General features: G+C 41.7%; 1 protein-coding gene across 1 annotated transcript in view; it reads right to left on the bottom strand.

The window, feature by feature from the left end:
- Positions 1 to 17,341, bottom strand: part of iqsec3a (IQ motif and Sec7 domain ArfGEF 3a) — a 101,427-nt gene that overhangs the window by 42,900 nt on the left and 41,186 nt on the right. The window contains exon 3 of the mRNA XM_073480314.1: positions 7,832 to 8,483. Within this exon, the coding sequence (XP_073336415.1) occupies positions 7,832 to 8,483 (652 nt within the window). The remainder of the gene's footprint in view (positions 1 to 7,831; positions 8,484 to 17,341) is intronic.

The following is a 17,341-nucleotide window of genomic DNA, read 5'->3' as shown; positions in this document are numbered from 1 at the left end:
TGTATGTGGTATTTGTTAGCAGTAGTGCACAGATGGTGTGCAGACATGTGGGGGGTGCTAGTGGCTTGTAACAGCCCAATGTAACTGTCCATAGCTATCATGTTCTAACTTTATGCCTTTTAAATATTAATGCTGAGCAGGAAACATTTACTACAAAGTTCTTGTACACCAAAATATTTTGCTGGGCCACCTGGTGAATGTGAATCCAATATTCACTTTGTTTTTGCTCCATTTTTGGTCTCCACCTCCTCCTGAGGGAATGATCTGGCTCTTTAGCTGCTAAATCTTGGAAAGCCCCTGTATCAGAAATCTTGGCCCTCCCAACAATTTAACAGACTCCATATTTCCACCTACAAATCCTTGCCAAGATTCATCACATTCTTTACATGGTTGATGCTCAAACACTTACTGAAATCAACAACTAACAAACAACTTGGAGAGAAAGAAACTGCTGCTAGAATACGAACCAAAACTAGAAACTTTGATCATATTACCCCTGTCCTTATTTTACTACACTGGTGCCCTGTACGTGGTAGAATGACTTCAAGAGTTTGACTTTTAAAGGGGCTCTTTGCAATTTCTGTGTTGTGCTGTTTACGTTAGCAGACTCCATCTATAAAGTAACAATAGCTACTGTTGCTATCTGAGAGACTAACTGAGACGAGGCACTCGAGAATGTGTCATGAAGTCACATCATTTGGACTGTTACGGAAAGTCCTTCACAAAGAAATCCGGGGGAGAGACGGGGAAGGTCTCATTTTTCACACCATTTTACAATACGCTCAGATGAATGCAAATTGCTCAAAATTGTTACGTAGAGAACCTTCAAACAAAAAGAAATGGCTTTTGTTTGTCGTGTAATTGATGTCAGTTCAGTTGCAAGAAAGGTCTCTCTGTGTTTATTCTTTTTTAAATCAGAGGTGATCACGGTGTGAAGTCATTTCACTGTATATCAGCCAGCCAGCTCGTGTGGAATAGAACATTATGTAAATGTAGAACATGTAGAGCATTAATGTTTGGCATCGAGGCTCTGACGTCAGCGGTGATGCATACCCTCCCAGGAGGAGAGCTAAACTCAGAGCCTACAGGTGGATACTGGGGTGGAGGTGGTGAAATGCTGACAGCAGCAGTGGCAGCACGCAGCGGTGTAGCTTTCAGCTGAAGGCTTAAATACACCACTGTGATTAAAACGGTGCATTGGATGTGTTGCAGTGAATGACATTTGAGTGTAGCCGCCCGAACTGGCTCAAAGTATTTCAGGGATGATTATCGTGTTAGTTATTTATGGCGACAATAATCGGAGCATGAAAACGTCATACGGGTACATCCTTAGTTGGAACTCGACAACTGCACAGAGAGCTTAACATCCGTAAAAAGCAGGAGGACAAAGTAACAACTAAAAGATAGATGAGCAGAGCACTGAAGAAACAAGAAAACAAGTGGCCCAGGCTATCGAGGAGAAGGTAAGATATAGAAAGAGGTACTGGAATGGCACTGCTGAAAATCCCCCCCATTAGCCGACTGTCAGTTCTACCTATGATCACTTCACTAAGCGCTGATGGAGAGAGATTAGGCCGGAGACGCGGTAGGTTGAGAAAACGATGATGGCACTGCTCTGTTCCACCAGGGTCTCTAAATCGATTTTGACGGGCAGATCAGCACCATGCTGACCTCATGTTCCCATTTGAATGAGATGGAAAAAGGTGGAAAACGAATCAGCACAAATAGGCACGACAATGCAGTATGTGGTTCGACGTGTACGTGGAACCGGCAAGATAATACAGAGAGGAAAAGGTGGATTCTTCTATGAAGGATGGATACAAGTTATTAAATGGGACATGTAAATTAGGGATGAGCGCCTAACACCATTATCTGTGTCTGTTTAACCAACTAAATCAGCTGTATTCATATTTGTCTTCGCAAGTGGGACTACCGGAAGTTGTAACTTTAAGCCTGAAACCGATGTGGGTTGATCGAAGTTTCTATATTTGTCGTTGGAAAACTATTTAAGGAACAGCGTCAGAAGTGAGCTTCAGATCAATATTTTTCATCACAAGAGTAAAAAAACAATTTACAGACGTAAGATGAAGTTTTTTATAAACTTGAATGAATAAACTTTGGTCAGCTACCCAACGAGGATTTTTCTTCATCACGTCTTTACACTCATGATACTTGTAGTCCGTATACTCATTTAAGCAGAGTACTTGCTCAACCCTAATGTAGACTTAGTGTTAAGTTGAACCATTTAAAACTGGGTGAATTATCTAAAAATATCACAAAACTGAAAACAGAGTTGTTTTTCTTTACTCCACTTTTTGGAGAGGCATGTAGGACAGCAACAAAATGTTAGATACGCCCATCTTTAAAATGTGACTTTAAATAAAGCCCTCTGTATTATTACTACTACACTTAACTTTATAAATCACTCTAGCTGTAAATTTAGTCTCCCGAGTCTCCCGATGGCAAGAAAAGACTGATATGCGTGAGAAAAAAAAGCAGATTATCAGATCTCACATGCTGCAGAAATAAGGGGCAAAATGCAAAACCGTGATTATTAGCTTTCATGCTCATGCACACTGTCTTACAGCACAGAAACATCTGCATGATTAATGAGATGATTATATAACAGCAAAACTGGGACACAACTAATGCTGACTGCATTACAAAATGAGGATGACAATAAAAGACTTGATGTCATCAGAAGATGGTGATCCGTTAAGCTGATTCATCCTTGACCAAAGTCAGTTACCGAAAAAGGGCAGGAGTGAGTCATTCCCATCTTCCCGTGATCCTGTGTTTAACAGTTGTACATACTGTAAGTGCTTTTCCAGGGCCCTATGTTCCCAATATGTATATGACACATAATGGGCACATGATAAGGGCTCTTATGTTCCCAGCACTGTTGTCAAAAATATTGTTGTTTTGATGCATAATGATTCAGAATATTTGAAATCTGTGATGAGAAGTGCTGAGCTAAGAAAATGTGTAGGTATCGTATCAAAGATAGAAATTCCAGTACCGTAACTATACTAGTTCTTGAGTCCTATGTTCCCCAGATTTCAGCCCATCCTCATCAGAAAAGCAAGCATATAGGTCGACTGTGAAAGAAGCTTATTACAACCCATATTGATTTTTCTTGCTTGGCGGTGACCTCTTGTGGCCGTAGTAATTATTACAGCAATAAAGGAGGGAGTCAGGTGATGTACTTTAAAGAGCGACGAAGTCCATATCCGGAGGAAGTCGACCACCAGTTATTTTGAATTGCCAACGTTGTTGCGTTATGTCATGTATTTAATGTAACTGTATGTATGTACTAAACTTAGTTGTTTTAACCTAAACCAAAAAGTTAGTAGTTTTAGTGCCTAAACCTGACCAAACGAATGTCTCAGTAGGGTGCTACAGTCATGTTGTTTTAGGAACGGTGATATATGTCGTTTGGGAGGGACTGGCAATTGACATGTCGGTATGAGGACATGTTGTCAGATCTATATGGCACAAAATGGGACCATTACAAAGAGTCCTATGTCCCCAAGATCCTATGTTACCAAATGATTGGGTACTAGAACTCTGGGAGTATGCTCTTGGAAACTTGGAGATGTAAAAAAGTAAAATAAGACTTTATCGACTCCTCTCAGTCAAACAAAACCTAGAATCTCATTAGAGAGGCAAAAAACTATGAGGTGATACATTTTCACTGTTCTCAGCAGCGACCTATTGAATAACTGTCATCACATTTGCTAATCCATGCCTTTTTGCATCAGCAGTTTTAAGACAAGCCACTGAACATATTGAACTTCTTGATGTAAAACAGAAAAGAAGTTCTCAACTGCTACCCCAGCCCTTGTTCGAATACAAGCCATCAAATTAAACTTTTCATTGCTGAATGTTTAATTTTATGGATATGCGTTGAAGTGCCTTTTCATGGGCACCACATCTACTCCAGCAGAAATTAGCAGCAATTACAGAGCAGGAGGAGTCGTTTAAACTCAAGTCTCATCACTGATCGTTTCAGCAAAGACTGAACTTGCATTACTTACTTTTCCAAGACCTCTCCATTTGATGAACAACTTTTTAGTCAATTTGTTAGACCTATATCAACAGGGGGGGAGTGTTGTGTTCCTAAGGCTTTGGATGAGAGAGTCTCAATTGACTCAGAGCAAATGAGCGTCACTTCAATCAACTGAAAATTTGAATTGTTAAGATAACATTGGTTGACAGTGAGACTAACCTGCGTGACACTGGTGGCATTGGGTTTGTGGACTGTTTGAGCTTTGTCTCCTCATGGCCAACTCATGTTACAAGCTAAAGTCATGTGCTAGTGACATATGAGTGTATCGGTGAAATAAAAACAGGAAAAAAAGGTAATTCAGGCAGAAAGTGATGAAAATTTTTTTCATTGCTTTTTGTTCTTCATACCTTATGGTGATGGGAGCAACAGTGACTCCAACCAGAGATTAAACAAACTCTTCTCCACAAGGATATGTTACTAAATGTCCACTTACAAAAAAAAGGACTAATTGATATTGATAATGGTATAACTTTTATGTTTTTCTCAACATCCATACTGATCAATATTAATTGATCAGTATGGATGTTGAGAAAAAAAATAAAAGTTATTTTGGAAACTTGTACTGAAAATTACATTTTTCAAATTAAGTTAAAGACTTTCATTTGTTTTAAAATAATTAATATGTTGTTTGGTTGGTTGGTTGGTTGGTTGATGGTTGGTTGGTTGGTCGGTTGGATGGTTGGTTGGTTGATGGTTGGTTGGTTGGTTGGTTGGTTGGTTGGTTGGTTGGATGGTCGGTTGGTTGGATGGTTGGTTGGTTGGTTTGGTGCTCAGTACGTTGGTTGGTTGGTTGGTTGGATGGTCGCTACATTGGTTGGTTGGTTGGTTGGTTGGTTGGTCGGTCAGTCGGTCGGTTGGTTGGTTGGTTGGTTGGTCGGTTGGTTGGTTGGTTGGTTGGTTGGTTGGTCGGTTGGATGGTTGGTTGGTTGGTTGGTTGGTCGGTCAGTCGGTCGGTTGGTTGGTTGGTTGGTCGGTTGGTCGGTCAGTCGGTCGGTTGGTTGGTTGGTTGGTTGGTCGGTTGGTTGGTTGGTTGGTTGGTTGGTTGGTCGGTTGGATGGTTGGTTGGTTGGTCGGTTGGTTGGTTGGATGGTTGGTTGGTTGGTTGGTTGGTCAGGTGGTTGGTTGGTTTGGTGCTCAGTACGTTTGTTGGTTGCTCAGTTGATTGGTTGGTTGGTTGGTTGGTTGGTTGGTCGGTCATTTGGTCAGTTGGTTGGTTGGTTGGTTGGTCATTTGGTCAGTTGGTTGGTTGGTTGGTTGGTTGGTTGGTCATTTGGTCAGTTGGTTGGTTGGTTGGTTGGTTGGTCGGTCATTTGGTCAGTTGGTTGGTTGGTTGGTTGGTCGTTTGGTCAGTTGGTTGGTTGGTTGGTTGGTTGGTCGGTCATTTGGTCAGTTGGTTGGTTGGTTGGTCGGTCGTTTGGTCAGTTGGTTGGTTGGTTGGTTGATTGGTTGGTTGGGTGGTCGGTTGAATGGTTGGTCAGTTTGGTGGTCGGATGGATGGAACAAGGAAGGATTACACAAAAACTACTGAACGGATTTCCACAAATCGTTGTCGTCTTGCTTCTGTAAAACATGAATTGTATACTTACATTAATTAATGTGTGTGTATATATATAAAATCGACAAAATATTGCCAATGGAATGAGAATGGAATGCTAATTTACCAGCTTTCTACATAAGGCATAATTTTAAAATTTACTTTGAAAAAAATGTTTTAAAAAATTCAACTGAAGGATGAACACTCAAGTTAAAGCAGAAGCAAATACTTCGTCATGAGGTTCTTCCACAGCAATAAAGGTATCACCCCGATCCAATTACCCTGACATTGATCTGTAGATGCATCAAGCCCCTGCACCCGCTACTGTACAGACAGAAGATCAATCTAGCTGATCACCTATCTCCAGCATTGTTGACAGGGAGATAGTGGAAGAGGAGTGAGATTTAAATAGTGAGAATACAGATGTGAGGGAGACACAGGTTAGACAATGAGGTTAAAAGAAGCTTTAATCTTGAATATGGAAGTGATGAGTGAGGAAATGAAGTCAAAACAGAGAGAAAATGGAGCTGACAGAGAGTGAAATAATGCTCAAACTCAAATAGATTTGGCCAATCGCTCGGAAAATGGATTTTAGTAAACATCCACCATAATGCTTCAGTAGCTTATCTTGTAGTTTTTTTATTTTTTCTTCTTGTTCACAGAATTTAAACAAATATTGACACAAGACAAATGAGTCTGACAGTGTCACCTCTGAATAGATTTTCTTCACAGACTATGGACGATGCCCTGAGACTGAGAAACACTTAACACCAGGGCGACTTTTTTAACCGATTGTTCTTGGTTATTGATTAAGTGTGGTCAAGTGTGACGCACTACACTTACAGGGACGGTAATGGAAGTCAAGACTTGAGGGAGGGAAGTCAGCAGCCTTTTGTGCCTCATAAGAAACCAATTGACCTTTATAAATTGTAAAGGCGTGCATGATTTGCACTTTTTATATTTAGGTCTGCAGCTAATGAATATTTTCATAAATTGTATAAGTGACATCTACAAATGACTTGTTTTGTCCAACCAACAGTCCATAAGGTTATAAAACAAAAAAAATGCTATAATATTGTATCGTGATGAAACTGGTGACACCTATAAAATCCATACAATTAAGAAGCTGGAATCAGGAAGTTAGATATCCAGGGTCTCAATCCCAGGCTGAGATAACCCTGATGAAATCATGATGACATCATTAGGATGACATCAAAGCTCCCTTCCAGAACCAAAGAGGATATTACATAGTACAACTGTTCCTACAGGCTCCTTGTGATGCGTAAACTGGACTTAATGTGTAAAATCGGTGGAGTTGCCCTTTAAACTGCAGCTGCAGAAAACCAATCAGGAGGCCCCACATGTTAGACCCAAACTGTGCTGCCTTACCTGGTCGAAGATCCATGGACTGGAGGATGGTGTTTGGATGCATGATAATGAAAACGGATGGCGAATGTTTGATGGCTCTTGATATGGAGATGATTATGTAATGATTTCCAAGCCCCTGATGAACAGCGTGATAAAGAGCACAAACATGAGAACATGGAAACGCATGTTTAAAATACAGTCACAGTTCAGAGACATATCAGTTTTGGACAAAATTGGTTTAACTGGCTGTAAAAAGATGAGAACAGATAACAGTCACATGCTTCTCCTCAGAGGAAACGGGGCTTTTCATCATCAAGAGCATCTCATAAAGCAGCAGAGAGAAGACAAATTAATTCATGCAATACAAATTCAACTTGTTTGCACATTTTCTTTATTTTACCCTGATGTGTGTACGTGAACGTGTGCATCGTTGCCAAAATAATGCAATGTCAAAAAAAGATTAAGGCACATGAGTCGCTCTACTTGGCATCAGATTACAACACAACAGTGAAATACCTGCAGATAAAAGTATAAAGCACTCTTAGAAAAACAACTTTTACAATCCAGATTTTCGTGACAGACAAAACCGTGTGAGGATGTAGATGAAATGATGACATGGCGATGACAATGACGGTTCATGACGATGAAGAAAAGGAAGCTCATCATTAGTTGATACAGTTCGCAAAGTCTAGAAGTGCCGATAGGGATCAATACGACGGACAAACAGAAAATAAAAGTCTCTTTAAAAAAAAAAAAAAAGAAAAGTCCTCCTCCTCAGACAGAACATCACAAACATGTCAGACCACAAGACGTACAGTACACACAAGCCTCCCCCTCCCCCGTCCCCAACACAACCCTACCTGCTTATTTTTGAGGTCAAGCGAGAGCTCATAGTCGGAGGTGGTGGAGTGCGAGCCGGCCCCGTTGCTTCGCACCCTCAAGGGCGAGGCCGTGTGGTGCAGGCTGGCTCTCCTCCCCGCCCCACCTCCTTTTGCTCCTCCCCCTTCCTCCTCCTCCTCTTCTTCCTGTGCTGCCTCGGCCTCACGCCGCTCGGCCTGCTGTGCCTCCCCTCCTCCTCCCTCTTGCTTTCCCTTTGCCTCAACGACTTCTTCCGGCTTTTCCTTCTCTTGCTCCACCACTGCCTGCTCCTCTCTGCAAGGCGAAGGGGGTTTAGGGGCCTCCGCTGCTGGTTCCTCAATCGGAACCTCGACTTGGGGCAGAGGCTCAGGCTCAGGCTCGGGCACGGGTTCAGGTTCGGGTTCGGGTTCGGGTTGAGGCTCGGGCTGAGGCTCGGGCTCCGGTGCAGACTGGGGTTTCGGTTCAGGCTCTGGCTGAGGTTTGGTTTCAGGTGTCTGTGGTCGGGGCTCCGACTGTGGTTGTGGTGGTTGAGTCTGTGGCTGAGCCTCTTGCTGCTGTTGCTGGGGCTGTGGTTGTGACTCGACCTCACTCTGCAGCTCCCCCTCTCCTCCCTTCCCTTCCTCCCCCAAAGACGAGTCTGGAGGAAGGTCATCGCTGCAGAAAGGAGGAGAAAACGCAGAGTGAGGTTGCTGCTGCATCCGTGGTGAGCTCTGACCTCTTCTCCAGGCTGCCTGGGTTAGTGGTAAGAAGTTGACCCTTTTTCTTTTCTTTTTTTTGTATGATCTCACTCAATCAGCTACCAGTTCATCATCTGTCTACCTGCACTGTTCTGTCTGCTTCTCTTGTCTGTCTACACACTGACAGACAATGAAAAGAAGTAAAAACGTACAGCACAGAACAGCTGACAAAAAGCACAGTGTGTACAAGAGTGAAGAAAAGATCAAAAAACGATTATTTATTTCAGAAATCTTCAGGAGAGAAAAAATGTGGAAAAACAAGAACGTTGACAGCCAGTAGTGACACACACCCAACGCAATCACACGCTCACACACAGACATGGGGGACAGTCATGCAGCTAATGTCTCTACGCCTTTTAGACCATACCGTATGTGTGCTCGTATATGTCAGATTATGAGTGTTAGTGTGGGAGGTGTAATAACAACAACAGGTGCAACGTGAAACACACGGGGGAGGTGGGAATCTGTGTTTTGGTTTCATCTGTTTCTGAATACCAGCAAGAGCCTCTTCTTTCTCTCTTTTATTTTGTAGTTTTAGTCCAAAAAATGATTTATTTGACTCTTTCTTAGTCGCTATTTTTGTCATTTTTGAGACACTTGTCTCTGTTTTTGGTTTTCTCCACTTAAAACATGACTGTCTCAATCATTCCTATTGGTCTCTGATTTGCTATAATGCACTTATCAGTAGTCCGACTTGGTATTATTTCGATTAAGCAAGCCTTTTATCACCTCAGCCGGCAGCTTTGAAACGGGTTAAAATGGCCCCGACATTATCCTTTAGGGCAAATGCGCCCGTCAAATGATGTTCACTAAAAGTGTTTGGTGCTTTAAAGGTCCAATTTGTAAGACAGATAATTGTTGAGTGTCAGTCCCAACCCGTTGGTGGCCAGTCCGACCAACCAACACAAAGCATCCGTGTTTGACGACCTGGGAAACACAAAGCGTCACTTTTTGATGAGTAGGGAATGAGACTCAACAATCAACTATCTGAACATGTTAGTTCAGATTCAAACCAACTCTTTAAAACACAGTTTACACACTAAAACAAATGAACTAACCCCTGCAGCGGTAGCAGCAACTCTAGTGTTCTGCAAGGTAAAATTACTGCTTTTATCAATGGAGTCTGGTGGCTTTGACCAGAGCAATGTAACAGCTGTTTTAGGTAAAACAAAAAGGAGCTTACTCTTCCAAAATGTTGTCAGACACTTGGTAACAATCTGCGCCTAACGGTGGCAAAATCAAGCACTTTCCGTGGGTCTACTTTGATGGGTGCATTTGCCCCAATGGATTACATTGCAACCATTGCAGCACGTTTCACAGCTTTTGTAATTATTCGTCATTTACACACCAGAATATGAAAAAAATAAGACCCAGGTTTTAGAATATAAATTGAATGAATGCCTTGCAGTTGTATGCCTCTGTGCACCAGTCAAGTCACTGTCACCTGGGCTATTGGGGTTGAGTAATGGCCAGAACATTGTTCACATAACATTATGATGTCACATTGAAGTAGAATGTCATCAGCGTATCATTTTATCCTATAAGACATTTGTGTAAAATTTTGCAGTATGTATCAAATTAATTGTTGAGTAATGGCCACAAATGTGATTTGTGACCTTGACCTTTGACCACCAAAATCTAATCAGTTCATCCTTGAGTTCAAGTGGACGTTTGAGCCAAATTTAAAGAAATTCCTTCAAGGCGTTCTTGAGATAATCTCCTTCACTAGAATGACAACCTGAAAACATAATCTAGTCGTGCAAAGGCAGAAGATTACTCTCTGTGGTTTCACTGTCATTGTTACAATTCATCCTAGCGGCGACTGTTTGTACTAAAGCTCATGCTAAACCACAAAAGTTAAACTCAGAGGGAATGTCATGATAAGTATCAGCAGATTTTCTTGAAAGATCCTTTTGATCCTGAGTAAGAGCCAGGTTTACGCTCTAGCTGACAGTGGTTGTACTAACTGTTAGGCATGGTATTACCCAGATAAAGACTTTATTTCTTGCTCTTACAGTACACATTGAGAAGACTGGAGTCAGTGAGCATGAAATCAGGACAGTCAGGCTGCCATATGCAGAGCGCTGCAGATGAAAATCGGCTTGATTCCCTCCAGAGGGGGAGGAGGCTTCAGAGACACGACAAACTTTTGGTCTCAATTCCGGAAATCTGTGTGTCTGCAGAAGTTGCAGAGATTTGGGAAAGGAGAGGAAATGTTACCTCAACATACCTCTGAAATATATTTGTGTATTTTTGCCTATACTTTGCTATATACAAGTGTGCTTCAGTCCAAGACCAGAGTACGTTCTGTGTGTACACAGTCAAGACTCGAGATTTGTGCTCAGCAGAAAGAAAAAAAAAATCCCGTCTGCTTCCTCTTCCTGCACAGGAGGCTCGCTTCTCATTTTCATCACACATGGCAGCACATAAGCTTGAGCAGAAAGTATCTTTAGCGGGGATATAGCTGGGTGTGCAGCTTCAAAAATAGGGCTCGTATGAGTAATGAATAATGAATAGAGAAATAAAGTCTGCTGCTCCGTCGCTCAGCTGCAGGTGAGCTCTTTTTTTTTTCTTTTTTACTTTTGTGCAAAAAATAGACCTGCCTGGAAAAACAGAAGACGTCTTTTAGGAGGAGAGTGTAGCCTGCCGACTCTGCTCGCAATGTTTCCGCTCATTGTTGTGAATCTAAATGTAGTCGTCTCCGATTTGCATTTTTGCAGGAGCGCTTGTTCTACTGAGAGATAATCTGACGACCAATAGGCTTCGTGCGGCTGGATTTGAGTCTAAACTCCGATAAGGGAGCTGAAAAAAGTTACACACACTGTGGATCAAGTGTTCAAAGGGGATTATTTGAGAAGGGACACTGTAAAATAAATCACCATGAGTCTGATCACATATGCGTGTGCGTATGTTTATGTAAAGCATAAGAGTTATGGTAAACAACTTCAGCAGCTCCAGTCTGTCACTCACACTCCCTCTCCGCATATCATCCTCACTCCTTTCATCCATTCCTGTCATCCTCTCCGTCCGACCGTCTCTTCCTGCCACTCCGTCCTCCACCAGGTAAGGAGATTGAGCGGTTCCAGGTGTCAGCGAGACTGACGAGGCGGAGACAAGCCTTTGGATGCTGCCTCTCTCTGACTCTCATCTTCCCATGCGTCAGAATCCAAGACGGATGAGCGCCGCGGCCTCCGTGCATTCCATCCAGAATATAATTACAGTGTCCGCTGACGTCTCCCGCCCTCTCTGCCATGATCGCTAACAGGATGGTGCTACAGTCTGACATGAGGTGAGCTCAGGTATGGCCTGTTGGTGCGTGTTGTGAAGGTAAAACACTCCATTACAAGCAAAACTCAGATGTATTATTATGTTTTATTATGCAATTTCTACCACTAGGGGACTCACAATTGAAACAAAATAATAAAAGTTGGTTGCCTGGGATCATGGGAGTTGTTGTCTTTATTGCTAAACAATCACAATTGCCAATGAATATCTATGTATGTGTATCTATGTGTGTGTATGTTCACGTTCACATTACGCTTTTAAGTTTTATTTACGCTATGTTCGGCGACTTACTTCCTCACTCTCTCACTCTCCTGGAGGTTAAAGCAACATGCAGCCGAATGTTACTTTGAATTCTCTGGTTTGAACATTGTTGGAAATATTGGAGATGATGTTGCGTCTGACAAATTGTTACAGACCTGGGATTTAGATTTACGACAGTTGTGTTGCACTCAAAAAACTGCAGAGGGGCTCAAATTGCACAAATCGCAAACAATTGAGCTACTTAGCTTACTCTCAACAAGAAACAAATTAGCTTATTTCCCTTAATGTCTCATTATTCCTTTAAAGGGTAATTACACTATTTTTAAACTATCTTTTTATTTTTTATTTGTTTTCTCTCTAGTCTAAAGGGCTAATATGTATGAAAGGTTTTGGAACGAGCTGCAATGGCTTCAACGTAATCCATCAGGACAACTGCGCCCATCAAAATATGTCCACTAAAAATGCCTGTTTTTGTTGCCGACAGTCTGATTGTTATTGAAATTGTCTGACAGAACTATGGAAATGATCCCTTTAGAGATAGACTTTACTGATATCGAGTAAACTCTTTTGTGTTTAAAAAGAAATAGCTGTTTTATTGCTCTGTTCAAAGCCACCAGACTCCATTGACAAAAACAGTAATTTTACCTTGCAGACTATTGCTGCCTGGATCAATCAAAACTTTTTGTAGGTGTTTGTCATTTAGACCCCAAAATATGTAAAAAAATAAAAAATAGGGTCCAGGTTTAAAATATTGGAATTTACCTTTATATATAATACAATGTGTCCCTTTAAAAACGCAGGACTAAATGGGCAGATGGCTGCTGCTTCGATTGTTTTGCCTTGTATATGAAAATGTATTCAACAACCAGGGCGAGGGGGAGAGTAAAATTATGATAAACCCGAGTCCCAGTGCTGACTACAGCCACCGAGCATCTGTTGCACCATCTGTAAAGGTGATGACATCCGACAGGAAGACCACCGTGGTTATGCAGGAGGTTCCACTGATTATGTCTTCAGCGTGAACTCGGTCGCTGTGGGATGCTTCGACTTTCATTAACCTTGATCGCAGAGCTTTTTGCTGCATCATCAACATCGTGGAGGTGTGCAGCAGCAGAGATGAGATATCGGCCCGTGCGACCAGCGGGGGTTCAAAGGGTCTGTCCTCTGGTGGACTGCAGCCAGAGAGTTGCTGAAGAGGGCATTATGGGAGGAAGACTACATCAGCAGAAGTCAAATGAGATCCCGGAAGAAGCTTCTTGCCCGCTCGAGAAAGCAGTCTTCTGTCAATCTTAGACATGGATTTTATAGAGAAATATTTGCAGCAGCAACAACTTATTTCACTTTCTTTCATATTTTCTGCCTAAAAACCAGGCAGGAATCAGTCTCCTTGTCACTTATACTGAATTCCTCTTCCTCTCCCGCTTCCCCTATATCGGTTTCTCGTACTGCTCATAGAGAATTAATCAGTTCATCAGGCAGAACACAAGGGCAGACCGGAGAGCAGAAGCTCCTGCATAAATAAGCGTATTTCTTTCTTCCGATGCATGCAGAAGGTAATGTATGGGGTAAATTTGCTGAATACATCACTCGGGTGTATTTGAAATTCATCACAGCCTCTGCAAGAGGGGAAAAACATGACTGAGTGCCACGCGGACTGAAGAGCAGTAGGCTGTCAACGTGTTATAATGCTGTGTTATTTCCCTTAAAAAGGATGAAAACTGCAAACTGAAAAATGCACAAAGAATTTTAAAAAAAGTCTCTGTATTTCAGCAAATTCGCTCCAATCTCTGGACAATGCTCTGACAATGTCACAAGTTCAGCTCTGCACCATTTCTCTCCAGACTGGGATTCATTTTTATTCCAGTTCATTTAAGAAGCTCTCACCATGATAAAAAAAAAAAAAAAAGCAAGCTATTAAAATGCACAATGTAGCTTCAGATTAGCATAAAAAAAACTGCGACTCTCGCTAATCACGAGGTCAAGTTGAGTCATTTTTTTCTGGCCATGATAAATACTACATAACACAAATTTCTCCCCTCTCTTCATTAATCTATGACCCGGCTCTTGTTAACCTCCCTGTGAACATGTATTTGCGGCGGTTCAGGATGCGACACTCCATTGACTTTCACTTATTGTGTCATATAATATAATAAGCTGGTGTGGAGTGGTCAGGGCTACAGCGGGAGACCCTGACTGTGTGTGTGTGGGAGGTGGGGAGAGTGAACGGTCGACTGGGAGATGTGGTGTGACGGTGTGCTGCACTGGGAATGAGGAGATGAGGCAGAGTGTGACAGCGTTAGTGACAGTCTGATCACACCAAATAATATCAATGTGCAAAAGATCCATGAGGTTAAAGACTTAAGACGTGGGAAAGACAGCTGCATTGTGGGAAATGTAGGATCCACGATTTTGGAGCCATTCTAGGGACCTAAAGTCAGGATATGTTCGATTCTGCTGTATCGATTTTGACCATTTATTTTAAAAAAAGTCTCTTTTTAATCTTTAAATGGTTTAGAATTTAGATTTTCAAAATGTTTTAACGTCATAATAAAACTACAACAACGCTACTTGGGAACAACAGCTTTGCTAGCGTCTCTGTGAGACTGTACTTTGAATTTGAGCTAACGTCAGCTTGCTAACATGCTAATGGTGCTGAGCTAACATACAGATATAATGTTTACCATGTCAATGTCATTAACCAAATACCTTTATAAGCAACACTATGTAACTTTCTGTGGAAATATAGTTGATTGTTGAGTCTTTCCATCCGTCCATCTATTCATTACTGTAAACCCACTTATCACTTGCAGGGCTGTGGGGCGCTGGAGTCGATCCAAGCTAACGAGTGGCAGGGTAAGCCGGCCTCATGCCCAAATCATCCAATACCAATCAAAATCAAATACCAAATGGGGTCTTTGGACCCAAACCATTGACCATAAAGCTTTGGTTTTTGACAATCTGGGAATGAAACTCAACAATCAAATGTCTTTTTCCAGAACTATTGTATATTAAAATATGACCTGATGATGATGCTAAATGAAAAACAAAGGAATCACCAATGTTGTTGCAATTAACCCCGAGAGCGACATGAATGTGTCATCCCACAGCTGTTCAGAAAGCCCACAGTGTGGTACAAGAGGACCGAGCCTTTACTGAGAATAAAAGCCTACCATCTAAATTAAATAGTTCAGTATCTCTCTGGAATCCAACACATCCTTCTGGGCCTCCTTTCATCAACAGATGAAAAGCCATATATCTTGTCTTCAAGTGTCTGTTTGCCGTGATCAAGGTCAAACACACATCGGCTACCCACATACATCTGCAGCACCGTCGCTCCCATAAGAGCCACCATCACCCTCTTGTTTCAAAGCAGACAATGGAGTCCAGAAAAGGACTGAGAAACCATTTCATGTAGGCTTTCTGCATATTGTGTAATCTCCTGAGGGCTTGCAGCACATTCTTGGCCACGTTCACTGAAGCTTTAGTGTGGAATGGTTAACAAATATAGCCATGACATGTTTAAATCATGTGGATGAGTCACATGGCTAACAGCATTTTTTGCTTTTTTCCTTCCCCCAAAGACGGGAAGTCAAGGCCGGTGCACTTGTGTATGACTTAGAGTATGCTGGGAAAGGTCATTTTGAGCACTGATACAATAGAGATTGGAAAAAAGGTCTAAAATATAGTAAACCATTGCACAAAATCTTGTTAAATAAGCATTAAAAAAGGCCTGGAGTAAGTATGTTACAATAGCAAACTATGGCTATCTGTGCTCGGAGAATGTAACCTTGAGTAGACGTGCAGTGATGCATGGGAGGTGCTGCCCTCTCTCTGCTTTCTGCTCACCTCATGTGATCAATCCTGGAGTGATGGATTGGTTATGGAGATGCCAATCAATACTGCACTCATAGATAGCACCACTATTTAGCAAGAGGTAGGCACAGAGCGGAGAAGAAACCTGGCATAAAAGCGAGGCAGTTTGTAATTCTGTATTTTTATACGTAATCCATACATTCTGAGCACGGGGGAGTCGACTGAGATCAATGACGACCAGTTTATGTCTCTGAAAAGCAGCGATTCAGCCTTTGGCTCTTCTTAAATCCCATGCAGGAATTCACTTCTTTTATGGAGGGTCAGATATCGGGATCACAGGCTGAGCAGGTAGAGGCGAGGATACAAAACAAGAAGCGGCAGACTTGAGATTCTTGCCTCCCGCTGTGAAAAGAGTAGGCTTTTATTTATCATGTTGAATTTTAAGAGTGAGCGAGAATAGTCACCCTCGAGGATTTAGGAGCAAATTGCTCGCACATAGAGCACGCAAGTCTATAGACACAGACCAGTACCACCACAGGCGTTCCCATGCAATGTCAATGAAACATCTTTCCAGCAACAACAGAGTACAGGGTATAAAAAACAGGTTGGGCTCGTGAAATATGCAAGACAGGATTTCAAATTGAATCTCTTCAAAAGCCGATGCCGGGGGATGTGGATAAAATGGAAGGAGAGATATAAAGAGAAGGAGAGGCAGTGAGCAGCAAGTGGAAATTGCATTGTAGATTTATGGTTGACATACTGCAAATACACAGATATATACAGAGCGCAGTACTCATGGGCAGGACTGCCAGAATGGGAGATGACGGACATTCAATGTCACAGAATGTCATTTAAAAACCTGGCTGCCTATCTGTGAAAAAAATATGTTTCTATACGACTATACTATACAAGGTTTCTTTCAAATTGAGGAGGTATGGCATTCTTTGAAGTAGGACAAGTAACAATAAGTCCCAGGTCAAGTCCATGTCCTTATGCACCAAATCATATATAATCCCTAAACAGATGCAAAGTGGTGTTTTAACAGGGTTCTTGCAATTTTTAAAGTCAAATTCAATGTAAAAAATATACTTTGCGACCTAAAAAATGTTGAAACAATTTCTCGGATTGAAAAAAGAAACAATTTATTGAGGAACCAATTGCTCAACGCCGACTGATGAGAAGTATCGAGGGAGGAATTTGCAAAGTATATTAAGACAATATGCATTTCATTCCTCAAATTTAATCAGAATATAATGACATCTTTTCAACATTTAAACTATTAAATGGATGATCCACCATGACAAAAAATCGACCTTGTTGACCAGAACTCTTAGTTGAATTAACAACTTTTGCTATCTAGGTAACCGGCTAACACAACGCAATGCAACGCAACGTAAGGTAAATGTAATGCAGTGT

This window comes from Pagrus major, chromosome 14 (genome assembly GCF_040436345.1).
Source record: "Pagrus major chromosome 14, Pma_NU_1.0".
Classification (NCBI taxonomy): Eukaryota; Metazoa; Chordata; class Actinopteri; order Spariformes; family Sparidae; genus Pagrus; species Pagrus major.
Note: the sequence above shows the minus strand (reverse complement) of the source record. Positions and strands in the feature narration are given on the sequence as shown.